We start from the raw sequence: 23,014 nt of genomic DNA on the forward strand, positions 1-23,014 counted from the left end.
CCTAATGTAACCTGCATAAAGCTCTCCAGATTTTAGATAGAATTTAATTTCCTCTTTGGAAGCATTTTCAGAGTTTTATACTGAATATTTTGGTGACAGTTCATGCTCAAAATACTCCTTATCTCTGAGTTTTGATGAATTTTTTTTCATTCAGACCCTGTAGAGTTAGATGCTGAGAGAAGTTACTTTGGGCTGACTCGTGCTCCCTTAGGTACAGAAAGAGAAGCTGCATCACTGTGTCATCAGCAGTCTGGGAGTGGTTTCTGATTTTCAACATGGCCTGCAGGGTGCCACACTGTGTCATATGACTTTATTACTTTAATCAGTAATATTATTTAATCAATCACATAGATGAAAGCCTGAAGGATCTCTGGAACCAAGTTCTGTAGCATACCGTAGACCTGTGTTGGTGTTTTGGACAATGTTACCTTTGTAATGTTATGAGTGGCCCTGTGCCTGGATTTATAAGCTGCTAGGACTCTGTTAGTGTTAAAGAGTCTCTTTTCACGGAGGGAATTTAATTTTTTTGTTAAAAACCTCATTCCAAATATATGCTAATACAGAAGAAGCCAGCAAATTATCACTGAATAGTATTAATGGAACCACTTAACTTCTGTCACATTAATTTTTAAAATTATGGCACAAGCCCCCATATTCCATAAGATTTCATACTCTTAGTTGAAGATACTTATTCAAGGATTTATCATTCCCTTGATTCCCTTCACCCTAATTTCCTGACTGTTATGCAGTCTCTGTCATTCATGTTTAGATATTTGCATCTATTATCTTTAAACCTCATTTGATGAATCTATCTACCCTACCTAAAGCTTCTGGATAAAACTCATCTTCTGTAATCAGAAACTAAACCTTGTTTTTTAAGGTCAATATTTTCTAAAATTAGAACTCGTTGCATGGACTCATGGAGAATCAAGTGCCAGTAAGATATTAGGGACTTCCACAATTTGTCAGGCTGAGATTTTGAAGTGCTTTCAGCTAAGTCATTCTTTTCTGTGCAGATTAACCCTTTATTTTATTAGTAGTCTCATTAAGATATGAAGTGTATGAAATCATGGTGGCATTGTAATTCCTGATTTTGCACTGGTTTGCACTGGAAGTTTGCCTTGGTGGTCAAAACCACTAGAAGATTTACTTCAAGTGAGGATGTAAATGCCCCAATAAACAGAAGAAACCAGGGGAAGTACATTAAAGCCATATGAGAGCATGGTCTTCTTTGGAATATATTGGACCAGGGCTCTCAGTTTCAGTTCTCTACCTTCAGCCTGCTGCCATTTTAGCCATCTGGTTTATCACTTCATGGGCGAAGACGCACAATTCCCGCTGGACTGAGGGTTGTAATCATTGATTCTCACTCGTCTCTGTTCCTCCCCATTGTTCTTTGTGTGCTCCCCAGCTGCCTCCATGCTGCTGGTGGGAATCACAGCCCGCCTTCTCCAAATGTGCACACACCCTAGAAACAGTTCATAACTCCTACCTGCCTCTTAACTTCAAGAACACTTCTCAAACTGGTAAAAATATATGTATGTATAGGTTTTAAAGTGATGTTTCTGATATAAACTATTGATGTAAAAGGAAGTGAATGAAGTTTGGTGTTCAGACTTGCACCCTGGTGTAACTTTCACTCGGTGCCTGCACTGTGGACCACAAGAAACATGGATACCCAAGCTGGCTTTAAATGAGCTGCCTCAGATCCTGGAAACACTTCAAGAGCAGCAATGTTAAAGTCAGTGGGGACTAATTTACTCTGCTTCTGGCAGAGTGTCCTGCTGCCTGTCTTGGAAGGCTTCCGAGGCTTGGTCATCCAAGCATCTGCCCGTAGCACAGACACACACTGCAGTTAATTTGTTCCTATCAGTTCATGCTTGCCAGGGGAATCCCCAAAGTACCATAATGCAGAATGGCTTTTGTTGCTCAGTAGATTTTTATTTTTTTTTAATGTGATTTCCACATTTACTCTGTCTGTAAACTTAGCAGTGGTTAAGCACATTGCATATCTAATTATGGCTACAACTGCAGCTATATTGGAAGCTATTCCCACAAGACTATTTTGTAAAAATGCATGTTGTCTTTCCATTGCAGTCCAGTGTGTCTGACCCTCGCTGGATTAGCTGGTACATCAGGAAACTAATGATGCTTAACTTCTTGGGTTTAACTTATTGGTTAATAATATGAATTTTCTTTCATGTTTCTGTTGTTCACAAGTCAATATTTGGGAGTTACAAATTGATGTTTGGACTTGTTTGGACCATTGAAAATTATGCCAAATAACGTGCTAGGTAGTAGTAAGTCTTCACTGAATTCTGTGGGAATTTTGCTTTTGTCTAGGTAAGGAAACATTATATGAGATACACTTAAAACTAAGAGCTGCTTTCAATTAGTATTTGCTTTCCTTGCAGATTTTCACAGCACTGCCACCCTTTACTCTGGGAATTTTTGAACGGTCGTGTACTCAAGATAGCATGCTTAGATTTCCACAGCTATACAAAATCACTCAAAATGCAGATGGTTTCAACACAAGGGTAAGGAAAACCCTGTTGCTCTAAAAAAACATAAGCATTCTGATATTCCAGATTTTTCATGTCAGAAAATAACTTATTTCCTGATGTTACTTCTGCTTTAAGCTGACCACTGAGAGTGATTGTTCAGCCTTCCAGTTCTTTCCAAGGGATTACTTTTTTTTATTTAAGTAAAGAACATTCTTGTTTATAAATAAGGATTTTCTGCTGTGACTTCACCAGAAACTGGTCCTGAAATATCCATAAACTTTGATTCATTGTTAGATTTGTATCCAAGTATGATTTTTCAATTCACACCTACTGATAAGCCATGATGACATCGCCTGGATTTATTTAACATATGTGTTGTCACAGCACTCTCTGCTAGGGTGTTTTTCATAGTTAGCATAGCTCTGTTCCAGTAGTTCTTTTGGAAAATAGTATTTGAATTGGCTTATTTGGACTTCTGAGTTTTGAAGAACACATTTTACTCAATTTTGCTGTTTAAATGCTGGAAAATGCCAGCATTTGATATTCTGTCTTTTCCATAATGAGCACATCTAAATGTACTTCTGAATCAAGGAAGCTGTATGATTGCTTTGTTTGGAGAGGAAATTGTAGAGTACATAAAGTTTTAGTTTGTGCAAAATTACATTATCTGATAGTTAAAAACTGTGGGGCACAAATTATTTATCTATTAAAAGAAAATAGAACATTTCCTAATACTGAATCACTCTTTTAAATTTATCCTTTGAGGTAATTAAACAAAGTTGACTCAATCTGTCTGCCTTATTTCAATAAAGATCTTAAACTGAAGCATGCTCGCCTATTATGCTTCAAGTTGGTAGAATAAACTAATTGAACTGGACCAGTGTTTTCTTGTGAAAGAGCAGAAATTGTAGGAGAAAATAGAGCCTGCAGAATTTTGAGTATTTTACTTCAGGATAAACATTTTCTGACTCTAAACTATACAATGAAGTGTTTGTTAGGAGTTAGAGAGAGGTCAAGAGTTTTGGACTTTACTGATGGCTTGGTTTGTTTTCCCTCAGGTTTTCTGGGGTCACTGCATCAATGCCCTCATCCATTCCATCATTCTTTTCTGGTTTCCACTGAAAGTGCTGGAGCATGGTAAGGGCTTCATTATTTCTTATGTGAGTAACTGATGTTCAGTCTTACAGAACCAGTGTGTTTGCAGAAGAGGGGGTTGTGACAAGTCTCAAGAAATAATGCTGCCAGACAGTTCAGTAGTCTTTAGCTGCTGAGCTTGGCGGGTTGTCGAGTGGCTTTCAGAAATTATTTTAATCTAACATAATTATTGTTCATATAGTGACTTTAATAGGCGAAAAATGAAACTACTGCTTTGCTAAGAAGTCTTACCCAAATACTGAGTGATGTTTTACAAAATGCCTTTTTTTTTTTTTTTTGTTAGTGTGTTGAGATCTCAGCATTTTATTGAATAATGTTTTTACAGCAGCTGCCTTAGAACCATTTGCTTTCTATCTTGTTGGAATTCCCCCATTCCATAACGCAGTACTGTGAAAAAGAATTGGCTGCAATGGAAGTAAACCGGATCAAGAGTCAGAGATACTGGGGAAATGAGCCTCTCTGGTGTACAGATTAGGGTTATTAGGTCTTGCTTTTCAGGGTAATGCAACTACACATGGTTCCTACATAGCTTTCCAGTATAGCTGTGTGGGTGGGAAAAACCACTGGAAATCTGTTCTTTGATTGTGGTAAGAAATAGCGTGAGATCAGATGAGGAATTTAGGGCTGGTGAAGAGAATATTTATCTAAAATCATTAATTTTTCACAAGTGAAACGCCTTCCTGGAAAACACTGATTTTAAGAAAACCTTCTTGGCTCCAGAATGGACTAATTGGGGAGGAGGTGAAAGAAATAAAAAGGGAGGGAAGATGAATGCTCATGTCAGAGGCATGATAGTAAAGATACTAGTGAGGGTTAGGTTCATGCTTCTCTGCTTGGCTGATTGAAATGTCAGTATCATATCCTCAGTGGGAACTTCCATGGCTGATGGACCATATGAAAAAGGGACCCCTTTCATCTGTACATGGGCTAAAAGAAAGTTCCATTTCGTGGGAGAGGGGCTTTTATGGTTGGTGGTTTTTGTTTTAGGAGTTTTGTTACTCTGCTACACTGTTATTATGACAAATGTTAATCTTGAATAGCTCTTTTTAAAATTCAACTGCAGAAATTTTAAGTTAACATGTGTAGTATTTACAGTTAAAATTACACAGTCTTCCATTGAGGTTTTTCTAGTTCCTAAATAGATAATGTGCTTTTCATTCCAACAATTAGAATTATAAGACTGAAATACCAGCTCAGAGGCTAACTGTCTGAGTTCCTTTTGATAGGTTGCTCAATTTGTTTTCCAGAGAGGAATGAATATTGAATTTTCAAGTTTCTTTGCATTTCCATGTGCAAGAAGGATTTCAGTGCCAAAAACAAAAACGTGCTATTCACACTGGGATGGTTCTTAACCTCTCAAGTTCCTTAGGATGTGAAGTACATGTAGTCCAGGAATAGGCACTTGTATAGCTTCAGAAATGAATGTTCATTGAGCATCCTGCTGTTCTCATTAGCACAAATATCATTCCTTTCAGGACCGTGTAGCCTTCCAAAGTGAAAGGTCATGGAAAACACTAAAAAATAAAGATATTAACTTACTGATTAAAATATGTAACTTTTGTATAACTATATAAAGAAGTTGAGACTTACAGGAAAATGTATTCAGTTATTTAAATGTTCACTGTGATGTTGCACTAGAGCATGGCCATGTCATGTCAGCTTATTCTAGCAAAACTGATGAGTTTAGGCATGCCTTTTTCTTAACAAACTGAGCCTTTTGGCACCAGCAGGGTTCATTTGGCATGGGAGACTAAGTTCCCTAGTGCTCTTCACCTATTTCATTGACACCAGGGGAAAGAGCAGGGTGACTAAAATCTTGCTGTGTCCCTGAATGATGTGGTAAATGCCTGAAGCCACTGGGGAGGAGCTGGGCTGAGGAGGATGCTAGTGGCTAGAAACCATGCCAGTTCCTAACCTAGCTAAGTCTCAGGCTTTAGCTCCAGTTGCAGTGTTAATCACTCTGTTAATCACTGCTGTTTCTTAGTAGTTAATATTGAAAAGAAAGCAGAGATACAGAACTAGAAACTTCTGGGAAATATTCAGAGCCTGTCAGTTCTTTGGAGATGGCCACATGCAGCGTGGTAGAAGGAAAACAAAACAAGTAGCCTGGGTAAACTGTACTATATAAATATATAGGGGTTTTTTAGCTGTAAGGTAGGCAGGGTCTTCATCATGAAGGTCAGGGTGTCAGGAACTCATTATAGGATTAAAAATTTACTGATCCTGGAGTACACAACCTTTGTTTAAGAATGCCAGATCCAGTTTTTCAAATAAATCTAACAAAATGTTACTGTTGTTGGTGCCTTGAGAGGCTACCTACAGCAAAGGCTAGACAGTGTTAAAGGAATAAAGTAGATATTTATTAAAAAGCCTTCAAATGATATACCTTGGGCAGTGCAAGAACCTGGCCGAGACTACATCCAAGATGGACAATGGGTCACATGTTTTCACACTTTTATAAGTTTTGGTCCATTTACATATTGGTTCATTGTCTAGTTACAGCTTCAGGTTATGAAGTCCCATCCTCCCAGATTGCTCTCCTCAATTTGCTGTTGTTTATACTTTTTGGGCCTGGAGATGCAACGGTGTCCTTGGTTCTTGGGCTGGAAAAGGATTGTTTTGTCTAACTAAACTGTGAGGAGAACTTGCTAACACTTTCTATGAAGTTCAGAGTTATATGCTAATGCAGTACAGAATGTGGATAATATGAAAGCTAAAACTTAAGACATCATCATGGTAGAACTGCTCACTGTGCTAGGCACTATGTATTTAGGAATGAATCCACGGTTTTATCTTAAGCCTTTTTTTCCCTGCTGTTCATGTATTTCCCTAGCAGTTGTCTTAAAACATGTGAAAATAGCAATACTTATCATGCTTGAGTAATGCTTGAAAACTCCTGTGAGTACAAGTTCAGCTGGCATTCATGTGGTGGTTGAATGTGTGTTCTCATGGTGTTCCAGTTCGCTTCAGCAAGGGCTGAGAGACTAAATGACATCTGAAGTATTGCCAAGCTTGGCACTTCCAAATGATAGATTAACATGTATGTACTCACCCTTGTGCACAGTTGATAGAGAACGGGGTGGCCAGAGACTGAATACTGCTCAGTTATCGAGCTAACCTCCAGTGAGATATTGTACATGTTTATATCTGTCCTTTACAAATTAAACTGTCCCTGCTCTTAACTCAGCTCTCTTTCACCACAAGTCAGCTGGTGTTTTACTGCTTTTTTCTCACAGGCATGCAAATAGTAAGTATTGTTAGAGGTGACAGTGGGTACAGGACAGATAGCAACAGAAAAAGTGGCAGTGACATACCTCAGCTCTTACAGGCAAATTACCTATTAGGGTGGTGAACACTGCTCCTTTGCTAGGCCAGCTTTTGGCAACTGGAGCTATGGATGTGTGCTCTATCCAAGCACTGTGTCTGAGGCCCAACTTCTGCATTCCCATTACCTCACGGTTTCTAGGAGTACTTTTTGATGTTCAAAAAGGAAAGGTTGGGACCAGTTATTTTCTCCTGAAAATCTCCTTGTTCTTTTGTCCATTCTGGTGATAAACTGATAACAAAGGTGGTCTTCTTTATCTTCTTCTTCTTTCAGATGCAGTATTCACGAATGGACAGGGAGTTGACTATTTATTTGTTGGAAACATAGTTTACACTGTAAGTTTGTGTATCGTAGCAATTTTTGAATGGTAGAATTTATTTCCAGCCTTTTTTTCACCACAAGAAAATGGTGTAAACCTGAAGAAAATAGGTGAGGTTTTAAAACATCAACCTGATGCTGTGTGCATTATTTTCCCTCTTCCTTTTAATTTTTTTTTCCCAGACATGCACCAGCAATAGTTTCTGCTCTGTCCTTCATGCATCCCCTGCCAAGTTATTAGGTTGCTACCTAAATGGTAGTGGCTTTTTAGGTGTAAAGGGGAGATTGGGATTTGAGAGTGTTAATAATGGAGTTGTCTTCTTTCTTCTTTTTCCTTGCAGTATGTTGTAGTCACTGTTTGTCTGAAAGCCGGCTTGGAAACAACTGCATGGACTAGAGTAAGTACTTTCCAGTATCTTTTATTTTATTAACACACCTTCCTCCCTAATGAGTATTGATACAGATAAGAAGTACTAAAAATCATTTGGGTCTTCAGAGTTTTAATTGGGTCTTTCATGTAAGGATAGACTGCTAATCTCCCTAAGTACGGAATGTGAGAAGAATGAACTCCTAGATCACACGATATCTGTGATGAAAAATGGCAGCCTGACAGAAGTGGGAAGAGTACACTAAAAGTGTATTGTCAACATCTCTACTTAAAAATGAGGAAAATTTTGCATGAAATCAACATACTGGTGTAATTGCTTAAGAAAATGCATCAAGAAAATTATCCTCAGTACTCTGTAGCTCCTTCAAAATTAATGCAATAGGGAATGAAAGGTGTCTGTCCGCAGAAAAACAACTAGGCTTTGATCTTTGAATCAGGTAAAAAGAACTAGTGGTGACTGCACATTGGTTGAGTTGTTTTGGTTTTTTGTTTTTTCTTTTTGAAACTTAGTGTAATAAGTATGTTAGTTGAATAGTTATGTTGGTTCCTTGATTCGAGTTATTGACTTGAAATGGGCAAGTGCTCTGTTACTGGTAGGTGACAGAATCCAGCAGGGCAGTGAGCTCCAAAGAGTGTGAGGGACAGGGAGGGGAGGGCTCCTGTGTTGATGAACCTTCAACACCTTTCTCCCTTCCTTTCCCCTAGGCCCTCTGAAACACTAATTTTTTTAATTTTGATGGAGTCCCTTTTTCTCCACACCAGTAAGATACTTTATAGGAATCCAGTTTTCATGACATACAAAGAAGCTCTGCCCTCAAGACTATAATGTTTTGAGGACATGTATTCTTATTCTAACAGTTTCTTTGAGGGTTTTGCTTAGGTCTTGTTAACCTCATTGCTTCTGTTAGTTGTAAAATGTTTTATTTCATTCCTCCCAGAGGAATTGTGAAGATCAATGAGCTGACATCTGTTCTGAATTTTAAAGATGAAATGCTATCTGTATGGATTATTTAATTGTTAGGGAGATGTTAATATTTTCTGCCCCATTCTCTCATCTGAAAATAAAATCTGAGTGTTTTTACTGTTGCTTATGCATCAGTTCTGTGTTGTGTATCAACATTTTAAAATGCAAAAATCTTAAATTAATCCCTCGTGCACCAGAAAAGCATATAACCAAGTCAGCATTGAAGGCATGTGAGCTTGTTTAGATCCTGTTTTGTTGTGAACTGTTTGATGGTTTCTCTTCTCTCATCTTCCCTGGATAGGTAATGGGTGTCTTTTCAGTCACTTGGGGGTAATCATGATCTCCTCATTTCTAAACTTCTTTTTTAAAAGATACCATAACGTTTAGTAAGTATTGAAGTTCTATAACTCTGTCACTTTACAGAGAAATTATTATTATTCACACAACAGTTGTGTTATAATCCACTTTTTTCTATATATACTTCTAAATCCTGTCCCATTGGTTGGAACAGTGTCTCTCATCATCTCGAAATCTGATGTTGGTTATAGTTTCAGCTGTGAGTGAATCAACACAGAGAATCTTTAGGTTACTTGAAGAGTATTAAATTTACAACACTGAGTTAAGCCTCTTCTCCATCATCAAGCGGATTGGTTACAGGCAATTTGTTCTAGAGAGTGAGAAGGACACTGCCACTTGGGAGAACAAGGTGGTTTCAGCAGAAAGCTTTAAATAAATAGTGCAGTCAAAGTGTTTGGCAGCCTGGTATATCCAGTAGGTAGTGTGGAAAGAAAAGCTGTGATGAAGGTGGCAACATAATGCATAATAAAATCCACACATGGAAGTTGAGTGGAGTCGCTTCATGTTACGTGTGGCCTATCTGGAACACTGCAGAAGGCTTTTTCCCAAACACACAGAGCTTTTTTCATCACTGCTTTACCACACTGTAGGAACTGTTTCAGATAAGCAGGGCACACGGGGGAGCCACACTCTGTCTAGTTTTTATGCAAGAATCTTGATTTCTTGTTTTCTATCATTCATTTAACACATCTGATGGGCTCACATCTGGTTTTGCATGAGAAGTCTCCAGGGCTAAATGCAGACGTCAGTGGAGAATCAACAGTGCAAAGGTTGGTGGGGTGGCTGCATAAGGAACATTTTCAATCAGGCCAAGGATGGCTCTTCCAGAATGCAGAAGTTCTTTTAAAGGCAGAGAAGCAGTTTGGGCAGATACAAGCCTGAGATAATGAGATGATTAGGACGACCATGAGAAGAAGGTAAAGACAATATAAAATGAGCTAATTCTGCTGAAAAGGGTGAAGATCTGCAAAAGTTGACAAGTGTCCTAGCAGCAGAATAGAAAGAAAAACCTGAGTGAAACAAAAAAAACCTGATGTCATTTCACTAGCATAAATACACTTGCTACAAAATAAGTCTATGTCTGAGATTGGGTTCTCTGCTTGCCTTTATTTTTACTGGTTTTAGTCATAAAGTACAGGAGCTAGGGAAGCACCAGTCCCAGCTATCCTGATCCTTCTGTCCACTTGTCTGAGGGGAAGGCTGTGGCTCAAGAGAAGGTATCACATTCTTTTCAGAAAGCAGTGATGGTGCTGATCTGCCGTTGCATGGGGCTGACTTTTGTTAAGGATGAGTTCTTGCAGCAGCCTTGCAGTACTTGATCTTTGGGGAGCTGAACATACAGTTGCTCACTAGGGCACGGCTTCTAGTCAGAATCTTGACATGAATTGTGCCCAGTTTTCTGAAAAATAAGTAGACTGAAAGGATAAAATCCCTCTTGTCCTCAAAGTGTTTTTAAAAAATCCTTCAATTTCTTACTTTTCTTCACATTTAAACTGAATTGAGCATGGATGTGGGTATTTTGGAGGAGCTTTTTTGTTATGTGGGGGTTTGGGGCTGGATTTTTTTTGTTAGTTTGTTTCTTGTTTGTTAGTTTTACATAAGGAGTTGTTTATTTACTGAGGTCAGATCTCCTGGGTGAAACAGAATAAATAGCAAAGTTTGAAAACAAATCTTCTTGCCCACTGTGTCTCTCCAGGAAGGGGCCTATCTTATGTCTTATTATTAGCCCAGCAACTTTCAGAGTTTAATAAAATTTGAGCTTTCGGAGAGTGCCTAGAAGAGTGTTCTTTCCATTGCCTCTGACATTTTGTCGTATGAATGGTTCTACTGTAAGGTAGTCTCTGGTTGATCCCAGCTATCTGCCAGTCTGCACTGCTGCTGCAGGCTCCTTTCTTGTTTGTTTTCACTGCCTGTGCTGCAGAAAGCTGTCCTTTCTGAGGATGTCCAGTGGTTGCAGATTAGGAGCAATCTTCTTCTTCCAGAAGTTTGTATTTATCTCACAGCAAGCAGAACACGATACTCAGACACTTCTTTGGTTCTCAGACATGCTGTTCAAAAAGTCAACAGACAGAGTCATCCCGTAGGAAGTATAAAGCCAAGAGCTGAACAAACACGCTGTGTCCACCAGCACCCAGTATGTGAATTCATTCCCATGTTCCTGAACTCATATGTAATTAGTAATTAAGATTTATGCAGGTACTTCTCTGAATTGGAGCCAAAGTCATCAGCCACAGGAGTTGTTGGCATCCAGAAAAGTTGGAGCCAATAATGAGCTCAGTTGCTTGTTACAACTGAAATTACTGGTTCCATCCACTGTGGTGTAAAAGTAAAACAGCTTAAATCATCCTGAGCAGAAAAACAGTTTGGCTGTGTAGGAAAAATTACTTTAATGCGACTAAGAAGAAGTTTGTGCCGGATATGCTCTTGGTCATTTAATATTCTTTATTTTCTCTTAGTGAGTCTACAGGCTAAAGAACCAGTAAAGATGCAAACTGCATTGCATGTCTGTAAATCAGTTAGAACACCTTTAAAACAAAAAAACCCAAAGCTGATCAGTAGATGTTGATTGAGGTAGTGTATTATACAACACCGAATCTTCGTCCAGAGAAGGTAAGTGATGTGTATGGCTTGTACATGTACACTGCCATAGGGGATTTGTCCATGTGAACTCTAACCTGAGCCTTTGAAAATTTCTACCTTGATTTACGTGTTGAATCTGGAATGTGCATGACAGGATACAGTAACTAGATGAGAGAAATTATGGTTCCAAGGAAAATCTGACGAGTTTTTGGAGCTCCAAACAAGACAGATTGGCTGAGAAGAGTATCTGTCTGCCCTGCTATGAGGCAAAGATTAAAGAGAAGTGGTTTGTGCTGTTTGAACAACCTGTGCTACTGGCCCAAAACCAAGAGCAGTAGACAGGCCTGAGTGAGACCGACAGAGTCCTGAACAGGGAAGCACTTTGGGCTGGGTGGATGGAAGAAGTGCCATGTGTTGACTCTGCTTCTCTCCCTGTTCCTTGGCAGTTCAGTCACCTGGCCGTCTGGGGAAGCATGCTGCTCTGGCTCGTGTTCTTCGGGGTGTACTCGGCCATCTGGCCCACGTTCCCCATCGCGCCGGACATGCTGGGGCAGGTCAGTACCAACGCCTCCCTCTGGGGACAGCGGCCAGCACGGCGCCCTGCTGTCACCAGCGCTGCTGCCTCCCGCTTCCTCAGCGCTCACACAGTGCTAGCAAAGGACTGCTACTCTAGGGAGAGTGCTGGGATTTCATTTTAACCTTTTCTTAATCCCTGTATTCATTTGGCTTGATCTCCTCATGAGAAGAGCTCTCTTTGTCCCCCACACTGACATCATCAATGGTTACATGCACTGTGGATACTGTATGGCAATTCCCAATTTGCTGTGATAGCAGTGGGACTGGTTCTTTTGTTAGTGTCTAGTCCTGGCAAGATTTTGTGTTTGACAAAATGTCATATTTAGTTTGGGATTTTGTTTTGTCATGGGTTTGTTCTTTTCCATATGTTTTGTCTACTATTGTTGCTTTTTACCTTCATTCATTCTAAATAAACAGAATTTCCTTGAGAATAGAATGAGATGGTCAGAAGCAGAAGGAGAGCTGATACATTACTGATTATGGTACTGGAGGAATTCTGGATTTGTTCCTTCCATGTCAGCTGAGCTACAGGTGGTAGAATTTTCCCTTCAGTGTCATTATTTCAACCCCTGGTGAGAAGATCGAATAGCAAGCCTGTCAAAATCACTCAAGAGCCTTGTACATATTTAAAATAGGGGGATAGCAATTAACAATTGTAACAATTACGGATTTAGTAACTATATGATAAAAAGTGATTTTGTAGAGGTGGAACTGCTTTCAGATTTACCTGAAAAATGTATTGGGTTATAAGTTTAGACTTCAATTCAAAGATGTGATACAGAAAGAAGAACAGCTATCTAATAATTTCAAGAAATTACATTCTTAAATTGCTACCATTATGTACTAGAAAATTATAATAAAAAAAGTCAAGTGTTGGCAAGCCAATTAGATTTTTGAGATTACTCCCATGTTTGTATTCAGCAAGAGCAGTCAGGCATGATTTTTTGCTGTTCTGGCTTAATACATATTTTATTATTATGCTGTAAAACACTGAGGATAATGGAGGCTGTGATACATTTTCATGGACAGCTTTTTACAGCTGAGACTGACAGCTGACAGGCTGGGATGAGCAGGTGAGTGACTGACAGACAAAGCCTCAGTCCTCTGGTAGGATTTCATGGTGATCTTGGCATGTTTCACCGCACACCCAGCATCAGTAGTTCTGACTCACATTTTCATAGATCAGGCAGGAATTTGTCTTCAGTATCATGCAGAGTCAAGGACAACTTGTCCTCCACAGCAGACTTTAGTGCTGCCATTAACATGTCAGCCTTCTGAAATGTAGACAATATGGTGAAATGTTGCATCACACACAAGGGGCCAGACTATGGGCTTTAGCTTGTTGCCTTTCTTCTTTTCCCAAAAGCGACTCTTATTTTTTATTGCAACTTAAGCAAAATTCATGTTGTGCTGGTCATCAACGTTTGCTGCAGGATATAAAACCACAGGTCTTGGAACAAAACCTTCATATTAATAAGGTTTTGGTTTTCCTTGACTATGTTTTTAGAAAGTGTTTGTATTTAACCTTTGGTTTTATGCTCTGATTTTCTGACATTATGACTTGAGAAGTGGCACTAATATCTTGCCAAGATGAAAATAATCTGTTCTCTTTTTTTTTTTTTTTTTTTAAATGGAGAACACATTTACCTTGGCTGGTAGAGCATCCAGTCCAGTACTTGTGGAGCTGTGTACCTGGATCAGTAATTATCAATCTAAAATGTAAGCATAGGTGATCATTCTAGAGAGATGATTTTTTTAATTCAAGCAGTGAAAAATAAGCTGTTTTATGGCTTTCAGTGTGTGCTAGAGGGGATCAATATCATTCCACCAATTTTCTTGTATTTTTGAGAGAAGGAGCAGCTGTTGAAAAATGTGGGGTTTTTTCTTTTTTTTTTTTTTTTTTCTCTTTTATCCTTTTGTAAAATCAAGGAAAGCTCCCAAGGTAAAGGGAGCTTGTTTACCACTCACATTAACTCCCACAGTCTCTTGAGTAATCAGTTGCTGTCATGAAACCAGCTCATGGTGAAATGAGCTGGGACTGTGTTAGGCTCTAGTCAGTAAAATGAGTTGCCTTGCTGCCTAGATTTTAACAATTTCTTTACTCTTGCTGTATTCTTTTGTTCATTTATAAATAATAAGGTGTCTTAAAAGCATTGTTCTTGTTTCAGATCTTGCTAGTGTGTTTATCTTCAAATAAATTGAACTCCAGGATATTTTAGATCCTCATACTATGCAAATCTAATAGCATTGGAAGGAAGCTGATTTTAGCTGGAATAGTCATTAGCATTTGTGCCAGCCGAACTTTGTGCCATCAGTAGAAGGCACAGGAGGTGCAAAACATTTTATTCTGTTGTTTCACCAAATGTCAGCATGAAGCCTAGCAGACTTCAAATATGTGATAGCTTGTTTCTGCTAGGGTTTGTTAAACTATTTGCACTAAGTATTTATTTCTCTTGCCCATAATATCTTGAGCATTTTCACAGGGATATAATACCATTTTTCCTCCTTGGGGGCAAAGGAAAGCGACTTACTCTCTCTTGTCAGAGTCAACATATTTCTTCTGTTTCCCCTATAATATTAGTAATGGAATACATGTGACATATTAAGACAAAGCCATGATTAAAATCTCAATAGTCCTTAATAGAAATCCTCCAATAGTATGCATCTGGTACTTTGGGCAAAAACTCTTTCTCCTTTGGGGGAACCTTTTCAGACACACAATTTCTCTTCAACAGTATCAGAAATAATAACCTAAGAATAATATAAGAAAACTCTGTGGTAGCTCTCTTGGCTTTCCTGAATTTCTGTATATTTTCAAGTGAATTTTTTTTTTATATATATGAGAACAGTGACACTGAGAAGAGTTGGTGCCTTTTTTTTGTCTTGCAAAAGACAAAAAATGCCAAAAGCCAAGATGCTTTAATGAGAACTGATTGCTTTTGAACGGTCACTTCCAGATGACAGTATTTTGTACAATACATGAGTCCTGTCCCACCTTTTGGGTAGTTATGACTTACCACCGCAGATTTTTGAAAGCAAGTAGATGTTTGTGTTTTTAAAAAGAGCTATCTAGTTTGATATTCATTAACTGGAAGAAGCGGTACAGAAATGTGCCACTCTGAGGATGTGAATTCCTATTTAATTATCATGTTCCTTAACTTACAGGACTTGTAGCTCATAACTGAGTGGTATTTTGTTGATGAGCACATTAGCCACAATCCTGCCCTCATGCATTCTTGGGTATTTTGTTTGTTTGCCTGGGGATGGAGATTTGATGTCCCGAAGGGAACAGTGAGTGCTAACATTTGTGCTTATTTCTTGTATGAGTCATATATACGGTGTAAGAAATATGCTGCTAATGCTCTGTTCTTGTATTGATTTATTCGTTGAAATTGAAGAATACTTTAGGTTCATGGGAATAACATTGCACTGTATAGAATTAAAGTCGTTGTGCAGGTATTCCCACCCCCACACGTCTAAATACCTGTACCTGAAAGCATGCATATGTTTACAAGAGGATGCTTTGAAAGTGCTCATGCTTTGAGTCTTGATCTAGACATTATCTAAGATGAAGAAAAAGAGGTGTATTCTTTCCCCATCTTGAGCTGAAATTTTTAGTGTTTTAAGGGAGAGTAGTGTTGGCAGGAAAAGGGAGTATTCCTGTCACCCCTCTGAAGCATCTGCTTGTTGATGATGAAAGAACTACTACGTAGCTGTGATTTCTTTCTTCGAGTTTATTTACCTTAATATGTGTTGTGTTTTGTGTCTGCTGCATTAGTTGTTGTTACCATTAAGGAAATATCTTTAGGAAGATGAGTATCAGTTTCATTGTTTCTGCCTGAAGGAGAGGGGACATGTGCTGTGGTTATTTTGAAGTGCAGGTTGGCGTTTCTAATTTTTTAGATTTCTGCTTTGTGCTGTATGTGGTCATGTTGCATAACTGGGGTTTAACAATTGTCTTCATCTTAGGATGTCATAAGGAGGCCCATCTCACCAAAACCTCATGGCTGGAGGTTTTGAAATGGGGCTTGCTGCACTTCCCAGCTACCTTTATACAGTTGCATTTGAGAGAAGACTTCTTGAATCACAGTCCGAATAATTTTACCACCAGCATAGCTGAAACAGCTCCATGTAAGAGCCACTTTCACAGCTGTAATTTCAGGTGTGTTCTTATTTTCAAGTGCGCTGCACATCCTGGACAGAAAAATATTTATTTCTTATCCAAGTAAACTGTCAGATTCTTGATAGATTTTTTGTCTGCTTATGAAGACTTTTAAAGAAGCTGCACATGGAGTTTACCTGGATTAAAGTTTTTTTTTAAAAGATGCCAGTAATGGAAATCTCTGGTTGATCCCATGTAATGTGACAGTAGCAGGACTTGCCTGTTTTAATGGTTTGTTAAGAAGACATATGTGTCTTTTTTAGCAAAGCTTCCTGTTCGTCTGTGTGTATGGCATGGGCAGGATGGGCTTGCCTTGACTATTGCACTGTTGTTGGCTTTTGAGGGAGGGAGGTGATCTTGATAAAGGATGTGATGGACTCGGGTTGCACAGTTGGTTTTGTAGTTGGCCTTCGATCTGAAACTCTCTGAGATCTTGCTGATTGAGTTCTTACTAAAGCATGTGAGAAAACTTCATGGTTTTCAAGACTTGGAAACAACACAAAACACCCCCCAAAAATCCTGGAGGCAAGATAATAATCATTATTGCGGTGTAAGAAACAGGTTTCACATTACTGCCCTTCCAAATCCACACTGCAAAGCTGACAGCTTAATGTACGTTTTTGTGTTTTCCAGAATACTTTTGTCTTACTCTCTGCATTTGAATTGTTTTCCAGAGGTCTCGGTTGTTGTTCTCTCTGGCTTCTCATATTTCCACAGTTTGGTGCTAGTTAGAAAATTGGCTGTTCTGATTGTGGTTTGTTTGTCTGCAATCAGTTGCACATTACATTGTGGTGTCAATGTTTTGGTTGCTGAAAATGCTTCATCCAGCTGTTATGCGCAAATCAGACTTCGCCTGCAGATTGAGGTCCTTAATGCCTGCTGATCATGTTTGTTTTTGTTATTATGCACAGAGGTCTCTGTGGCACTTGATGTGGTTTTGGAACATTTTCTGCAGTTTTGGACTAGGCTCTGAGCGGACAAATTAGACTAACGAAGCATGCATATATTTTTAAGCATCTGTTGAAGGAGTGGGTTTGTTGTTTTTATGAGCCACACATGGTTTTCAGAAATTAATCTCTCACTTCTCGATCTCTGGCATTGTGTTGTACTATGTCATACACCACAAAGATGAAAAAATGGCAATAAATTAATATTTTTATAAGTCGTGAATGTGAAACTAATATATTAAGCATGCTTATTTTACGCAGGCTAATCCCCCACTACATGCCCCTTTACCTATTTGGCAACTTTGACACAAACCTGTTCTAAATATTTCTGAAAGATGTCCCAGACTTAATTTCTCTTTAGGAAATATTTTACAGAGGCTTTAAAGCAGGACTGTATATGCAGCTGTGCCCAACACTGTGCTGGCATTTCCTATATAGAGCCATGTGAAAATAGTGTTAAGCCAGAAGCATAAATACTCGGGAACTGGCAGTGCAGAGCGAGGTGATCAGCTGGCTTCAAACTTCTCCAAAGTGTTCATGTGCTCACCTTCACTTCTTGGTTCCTGCTCTGCAGAAGATCTGTGGCGAGCAGGTGAGTGCCTTAGATAGGAGAGCAATAGGAAAGGGAGTGGTTGTGAATGGTTACCTACAGGCTGTACAAATGGTGCAGAGGTGGTCAGCTGGTTTTTCTTCAGTGTTGAGGTGTAACCTGGGACTCCAGCCATGCTGTCTGGGCAATGTTGGTTTGGAGATCAGGTAGCTTTAATAAGTGTAAATGCTGCTCAGTAGCTTAAATAAAAATACAGAGCATTTACAGTTTTGTGTAATTGCCCGTTATCCCAATTTATTGGTTTTGGAGTGGGGAAAAACAGTGTCCTGGAACCAAGCTCCTTCACTCAGGATGGAATTACTATTCTGTAGTAATGGACTGTGCTTCAGAAGTTGCATCTTTTCTTAATTTGGAGTTCAGTGTTGCTTCGTGTCCCTCAAAATTTTCCCAAATAGCTTTATTCATTTATTTAGAAATAGCAAAGCCTTGTTGCAAGTTCATGGAAAGATCTTTGGAAGATATCCTATTCCATATTTTCTCAATTAGAAACAGCTGCCTGTTAAATATACAAGAGCAGCTACTGTATTGTACCAGAGGCAGTGTTTACTAATACTCATGTCTACAAAAAAAGTCTGTGTTCTGAGCCCTGTTGACAACCAAGGACAAACTAAGAACGTGTGACTTGATCAGAGCATTCCTGACGTAGGCTGTGTTCTGCATTAGAAACTTAAGGATGAAAACCAAACAGCTCTACAGTGTGGGTTTGTCATGTACGACAAGGGTTTGTGTGCATCTCAGTAAAAGAGAAAGCTGTTCTTCGGTTGGAAAAGTGGAAGGCAGCCCAGCAGTTTTTACGCTTCTCATGGAGCAGCACTCGGCCTCTGCGGCATCTTTTGCAGATGAAGTTTGTAGGTTAGCAGTGTCCTGCGCAGGCTGGGCTGGCGGCAGCATGAGAGGCGTGGTAGCCAGGAGGTGTGGCTCTGCCTCAGCAGGTGGTCTTTGCTGAGCACTGCTCTGCCAGCTTGCCAGGTGTGCAAACCAGATGCATTTCCAGCTGCTATGAAGGCATCAAGCGATATCCCATCCATGTGGATGTTGTTGCCTGAACAATCTGGCACGATGAGGAAGGCCATGGCAGAGAGGACGTGAAAGCAGACCATTCCCATAATCGATAGGACAGAAACAAAGGAAGGTGGCAGGGTACTGTCTAGAGAAGATGGTTTTTTAAAGTGCGTTTCAACTCATAGCAATGAAGCTGTGAATCCTTTAGAAGGTAAGAGGAGCAGCAGATGGGATCTATTCCAGAGGGCAGGAGGTGACTGTCTGTGAGTTGCAATTAGTGGTTTTATGGCTTGCTTTGGTCACACTTAAGTCACTTGGTTTTCAGATGAATGCAGGGAAGCCCAGATAGCAGATATTTGGGGGTTGGTTCGGATGTTGTTTTTGCCTTCGTTCCTTGGGGACTGAAGGGTCATGTTATGTTTTTATTTGAATTTACATATTATAAAGGGGTTTTGGTTTTGGAAAATTTTTTGTTTGTTTAGCTGAATTTGTGCTCTATGCCACTGTTTCTTTACTTCACTAGCAGATTTCATTTTTGTAATAGACAAGCGTAACTATGTCACATGGGAAAATATTTCCAGATCAATTTGAAGCATACCTTTATTCCCTTTCCTCCCTGAAGTATATGTTTCATGAGATCATTTTTTCTCCCAATTGTATTATGTCAAAATTTGATCCAAAAAGCCCTGAGGAGTAGAAATGATCTCTCTTATTTTGTTCTAAGGCAAGCATAGGTACATAGGCTTCAGGAGTAGTGAGGCTGGAAGGAGTACAGCCCTTCCCAGTGCCCTGGCTGCTGGTGTGGGTCAGCTGGAACAGCCTGGCCCCCATGGCTTTCCTGTTAATTCAAGAGCTGACAGCAATGATGGTATCTCCTGCTGCTTCCCTATTGGTGGATGTGACAGGCAAAAATCAACTGAATGCAGTCACTTCTGAGAGTGCCTTCAGGGTTTTGAGTCTGTGCAGGAAGTCAAACTGCACCCATTTGGCTTGTGGAGTGTAATTCCTGTTTTGGGTATTTGCAGCACTTGAGCTGTTGTTTTTATACCAGTACTCTTGTCAGAAGGTGTAAGAAGGAGAGTGTCTCCAGAGAGCTATGTTTTCTTTGCATTCAATAGGATTGATAGGAGAAAAGGACAGAATTATACAGGTGCTGTCCATAATACAATGCCTGTTGTGTGGAGGGATCAGTTATGTTTACATGTGCCACTGCTGGTCTCTGTAGCATAAAACCCAGCAATGGTAACTCTCAGTAGGCTGATGTTGGAAAACAAGCTCCTTTCAGTATTAGGAGCTGCAGCCTCTTGCTGAGCGTCTTGCAGAGCTACATCTTGCAGCTCTGAACACAACTCCCTGAACGGCTTAAATAAGACAGTTCCATGCTTATGGTAGAGTCAGCAAGCCAGTGCAGAGAAACCTTGGACAGTAGTGTTGTCACACTCAAAAGAGGATAAACAAGCATAAACATTCTTTCTCTGTACCATGGAGTGCTTTATGGCAGATGCTGGGTGAGGATTCAATACAGAAGGATTCAGTACGGTGGCTGAAATGTAGAATGAAAGTTAGACCCAACATGGCTTTTCTGTTTTCAATAAATTTTCCCAAATGCAAGGTGTCAAGCAACATTTCTCTGCAAATACTACTTACTGCTTCTTACCCTGTTCAGTATCTGGGAGCTGGCAGTTCCTTTCAAAAGAAATGAGCTAGAACAATATTATATGCAAACTTACTTTCTTCATTTCATTTGGATTGAAATGGTTTGTATCTCATGTTAGAAGATTTCTGAGAAGGAAAAGGACGAACACCTACCAGCCATCACCTTTTGCTGTAATAGGCTGTGAGCTGCACCCAATACTGAGCAAAGGATGTGCTGAGGGAATGAGAGTTTCCTCAACATACTCAATTTATTGCTTGCCATTGCATGGGTGTACAAAATGTGTGAGTGACTCAAAGAGAAGATACTATGGTTGTCAGTGTGTCATTTTATATTTTACAAAAAGTGGCTGTCACCTTTGAAAGGACCTCTTTTGTGCAATGTTTTGGAGTAGGCATCTGTTCTAGTAAATATCTAAAGGGTTTTCTTTTTGCACTTCATCATTAGTACTCGGGTTCCAGTATGTTAGCATGTTAGCTAAGCAGCATGTTATCCACTAGTCTGTGTACATTCAGTAGAACCACTAGTGTTAGGCATATTTTCAGATATAGAGTAATCTTGGTTTTGGGTTCTAAAAGAATTTGTATGAGAGATATACCAAAAGGAATGTTTTTAGGCTAATTCTATTTCAGAGAAGCATGAAAAGTAATGACTTCAAGCTTTGCTTCAAATAAGCTACATTCAGGCAAAGCCTTTCCCAATTCAAGTGAAGTTTGTCCACTCTGAAACAGAAATCAGAGGAATTTCTTTGATAATTTTACTCAGTTGAGTTTTTTTGTGCTTCTGTAAAATCAGATATATATAACAAGAAATTTTAAAACATGGAGGAGGGAGAAGTGAATATATGGAATAACCAGACAGGTATGTGGTGGGGAGCAGAACAACTGAAAATAAGGCTCTGTCAATCAGGTACCTATACAAAGTGCTGTTAGTTGGGGCTAGGCAAAATCTCATTTAGCTGATGGGTCTCAGCATTACTGTTCATTCAGAACTGATGGGAAGAGCAGTTGAACTCTTGAAACACTGGCATCCTCACACAGACCAAAAGGCATATGAAAGGCAGCCACAAAATGCAAAATGTTTTCCAAAGACCCAATAAAAGTTTAGTGTCAAGTGTATTTGATTTCAGCTGTAAGGCAGAAAATGTTAATGAGGAGCATTGAATTATAATGAAGAGTTGTAAATGGCCAAAGAAGGAACTGAGAGGGAGGTTCTAAGTAAAATTACTGAATTTAGAGTTGGGACTGTGAAGAGTAGGTGTGATCTGGTCTCTGGATGTTAAAAGTCAGAAAAATAAGTGTCTGTCAGCTTTTTCTGTGCAAGCTAGCAGAATTGTTTAAAGCCATATTTAGTCTGCATCAGCTTCGATTGGAAGTGGCCTGCAAGGACTCAAGTTTAGCTGAGTGCTGTCACAGGCAAGACAAAATAAATGACAGCCTCTAGTGGACCTGAATACTATGGTTTATTTCAGGACCAGAGAGATTAAGGCTTCTACTCTAGTTATTCTAATTCGAATTCTCCTCCTGCAGCATTATGTTCCCTAGGTCTCAACTTCTCATTCCTGCAGGGAGGTCACTGCTGGCCAGGGTTGGTTCCTGCTGTGCCACTGCTGTCAGTGTTGGCCACCTGCAAGTGCTACTGGTGAAGGTCCCTGGCCATAACCCAGCATTCATGTTTATGTAAGTCCCTGTTCTCCAGGATCTTCTGCTACTTCCAGGATCTTGTTCCTGCAGCCAACATTTTCACCTTCCTCTTTCCTGACATTCTGGCCTCTATTTTTCTTAAGATGGTCACTTTTTTTCATTGATGCTTCTTTGTGGCATAGAACACCAAATACCTGATATTCCTCCTATGAATAGTCTATATGCAGAAGCACAGCATTATGATCAACCTTGCAATTGGGTATAGTGACTGCTATCTTTTAGTTAGGGAATTCAGGACATACTATTTCTGTTTAGTTCAAATGTTACCAAAATTTGCAATCTGTGCAAGTTGCAGCTAGAGCAGGCTTCTGCTTGATTGTTCAAAATTTCAATTTTTGAAAGACACTGAAAGTTGTGCACACACCCTGCCCCATTTTTTGCTGCCATCAAGCTTTAATAGAATCATAAAACCATTAAGGTTGGGAAAGACCTCTAAGGTTTTCAAGTCCAACCATTAACCCAGCACTGCCAAGTGTCCCCAAGTGCACATCTGCATGTCTTTTAAATACCTTCAGGCATGGCGACTCCACCACTTCCCTGGGTAGCGCGTTCCAATGCCTGAGAACCCTTTCAGTGAAAAAACTTGTTCTAATATCCAATCTAAAACTCCCTTAGCACAACACCACTTCCCTGGGTAGCACGTTCCAATGCCTGAGAACCCTTTCAGAAAAAAACTTGTTCTAATATCCAATCTAAAACTCCCTTAGCACAACTTGAGGCCACTTCCTCTTGTTCTTATCACTTTTTATCTGGGGTGAGAGACTGACCC

The 23,014-nt window shown here is 39.5% G+C and overlaps 1 protein-coding gene across 1 annotated transcript in view; it reads left to right on the plus strand.

Moving 5' to 3' along the window:
• Nucleotides 1–23,014, plus strand: part of ATP8A2 (ATPase phospholipid transporting 8A2) — a 270,405-nt gene that overhangs the window by 164,728 nt on the left and 82,663 nt on the right. Inside the window, exons 28-32 of the mRNA XM_041487339.1 lie at nucleotides 2,415–2,537; nucleotides 3,563–3,641; nucleotides 7,258–7,319; nucleotides 7,644–7,700; nucleotides 12,038–12,145. Of these exons, the coding sequence (XP_041343273.1) occupies nucleotides 2,415–2,537; nucleotides 3,563–3,641; nucleotides 7,258–7,319; nucleotides 7,644–7,700; nucleotides 12,038–12,145 (429 nt within the window). The remainder of the gene's footprint in view (nucleotides 1–2,414; nucleotides 2,538–3,562; nucleotides 3,642–7,257; nucleotides 7,320–7,643; nucleotides 7,701–12,037; nucleotides 12,146–23,014) is intronic.

The sequence above is a fragment of the Pyrgilauda ruficollis genome, unplaced genomic scaffold, assembly GCF_017590135.1.
Source record: "Pyrgilauda ruficollis isolate IOZ18807 unplaced genomic scaffold, ASM1759013v1 scaffold8, whole genome shotgun sequence".
Taxonomy (NCBI): Eukaryota; Metazoa; Chordata; class Aves; order Passeriformes; family Passeridae; genus Pyrgilauda; species Pyrgilauda ruficollis.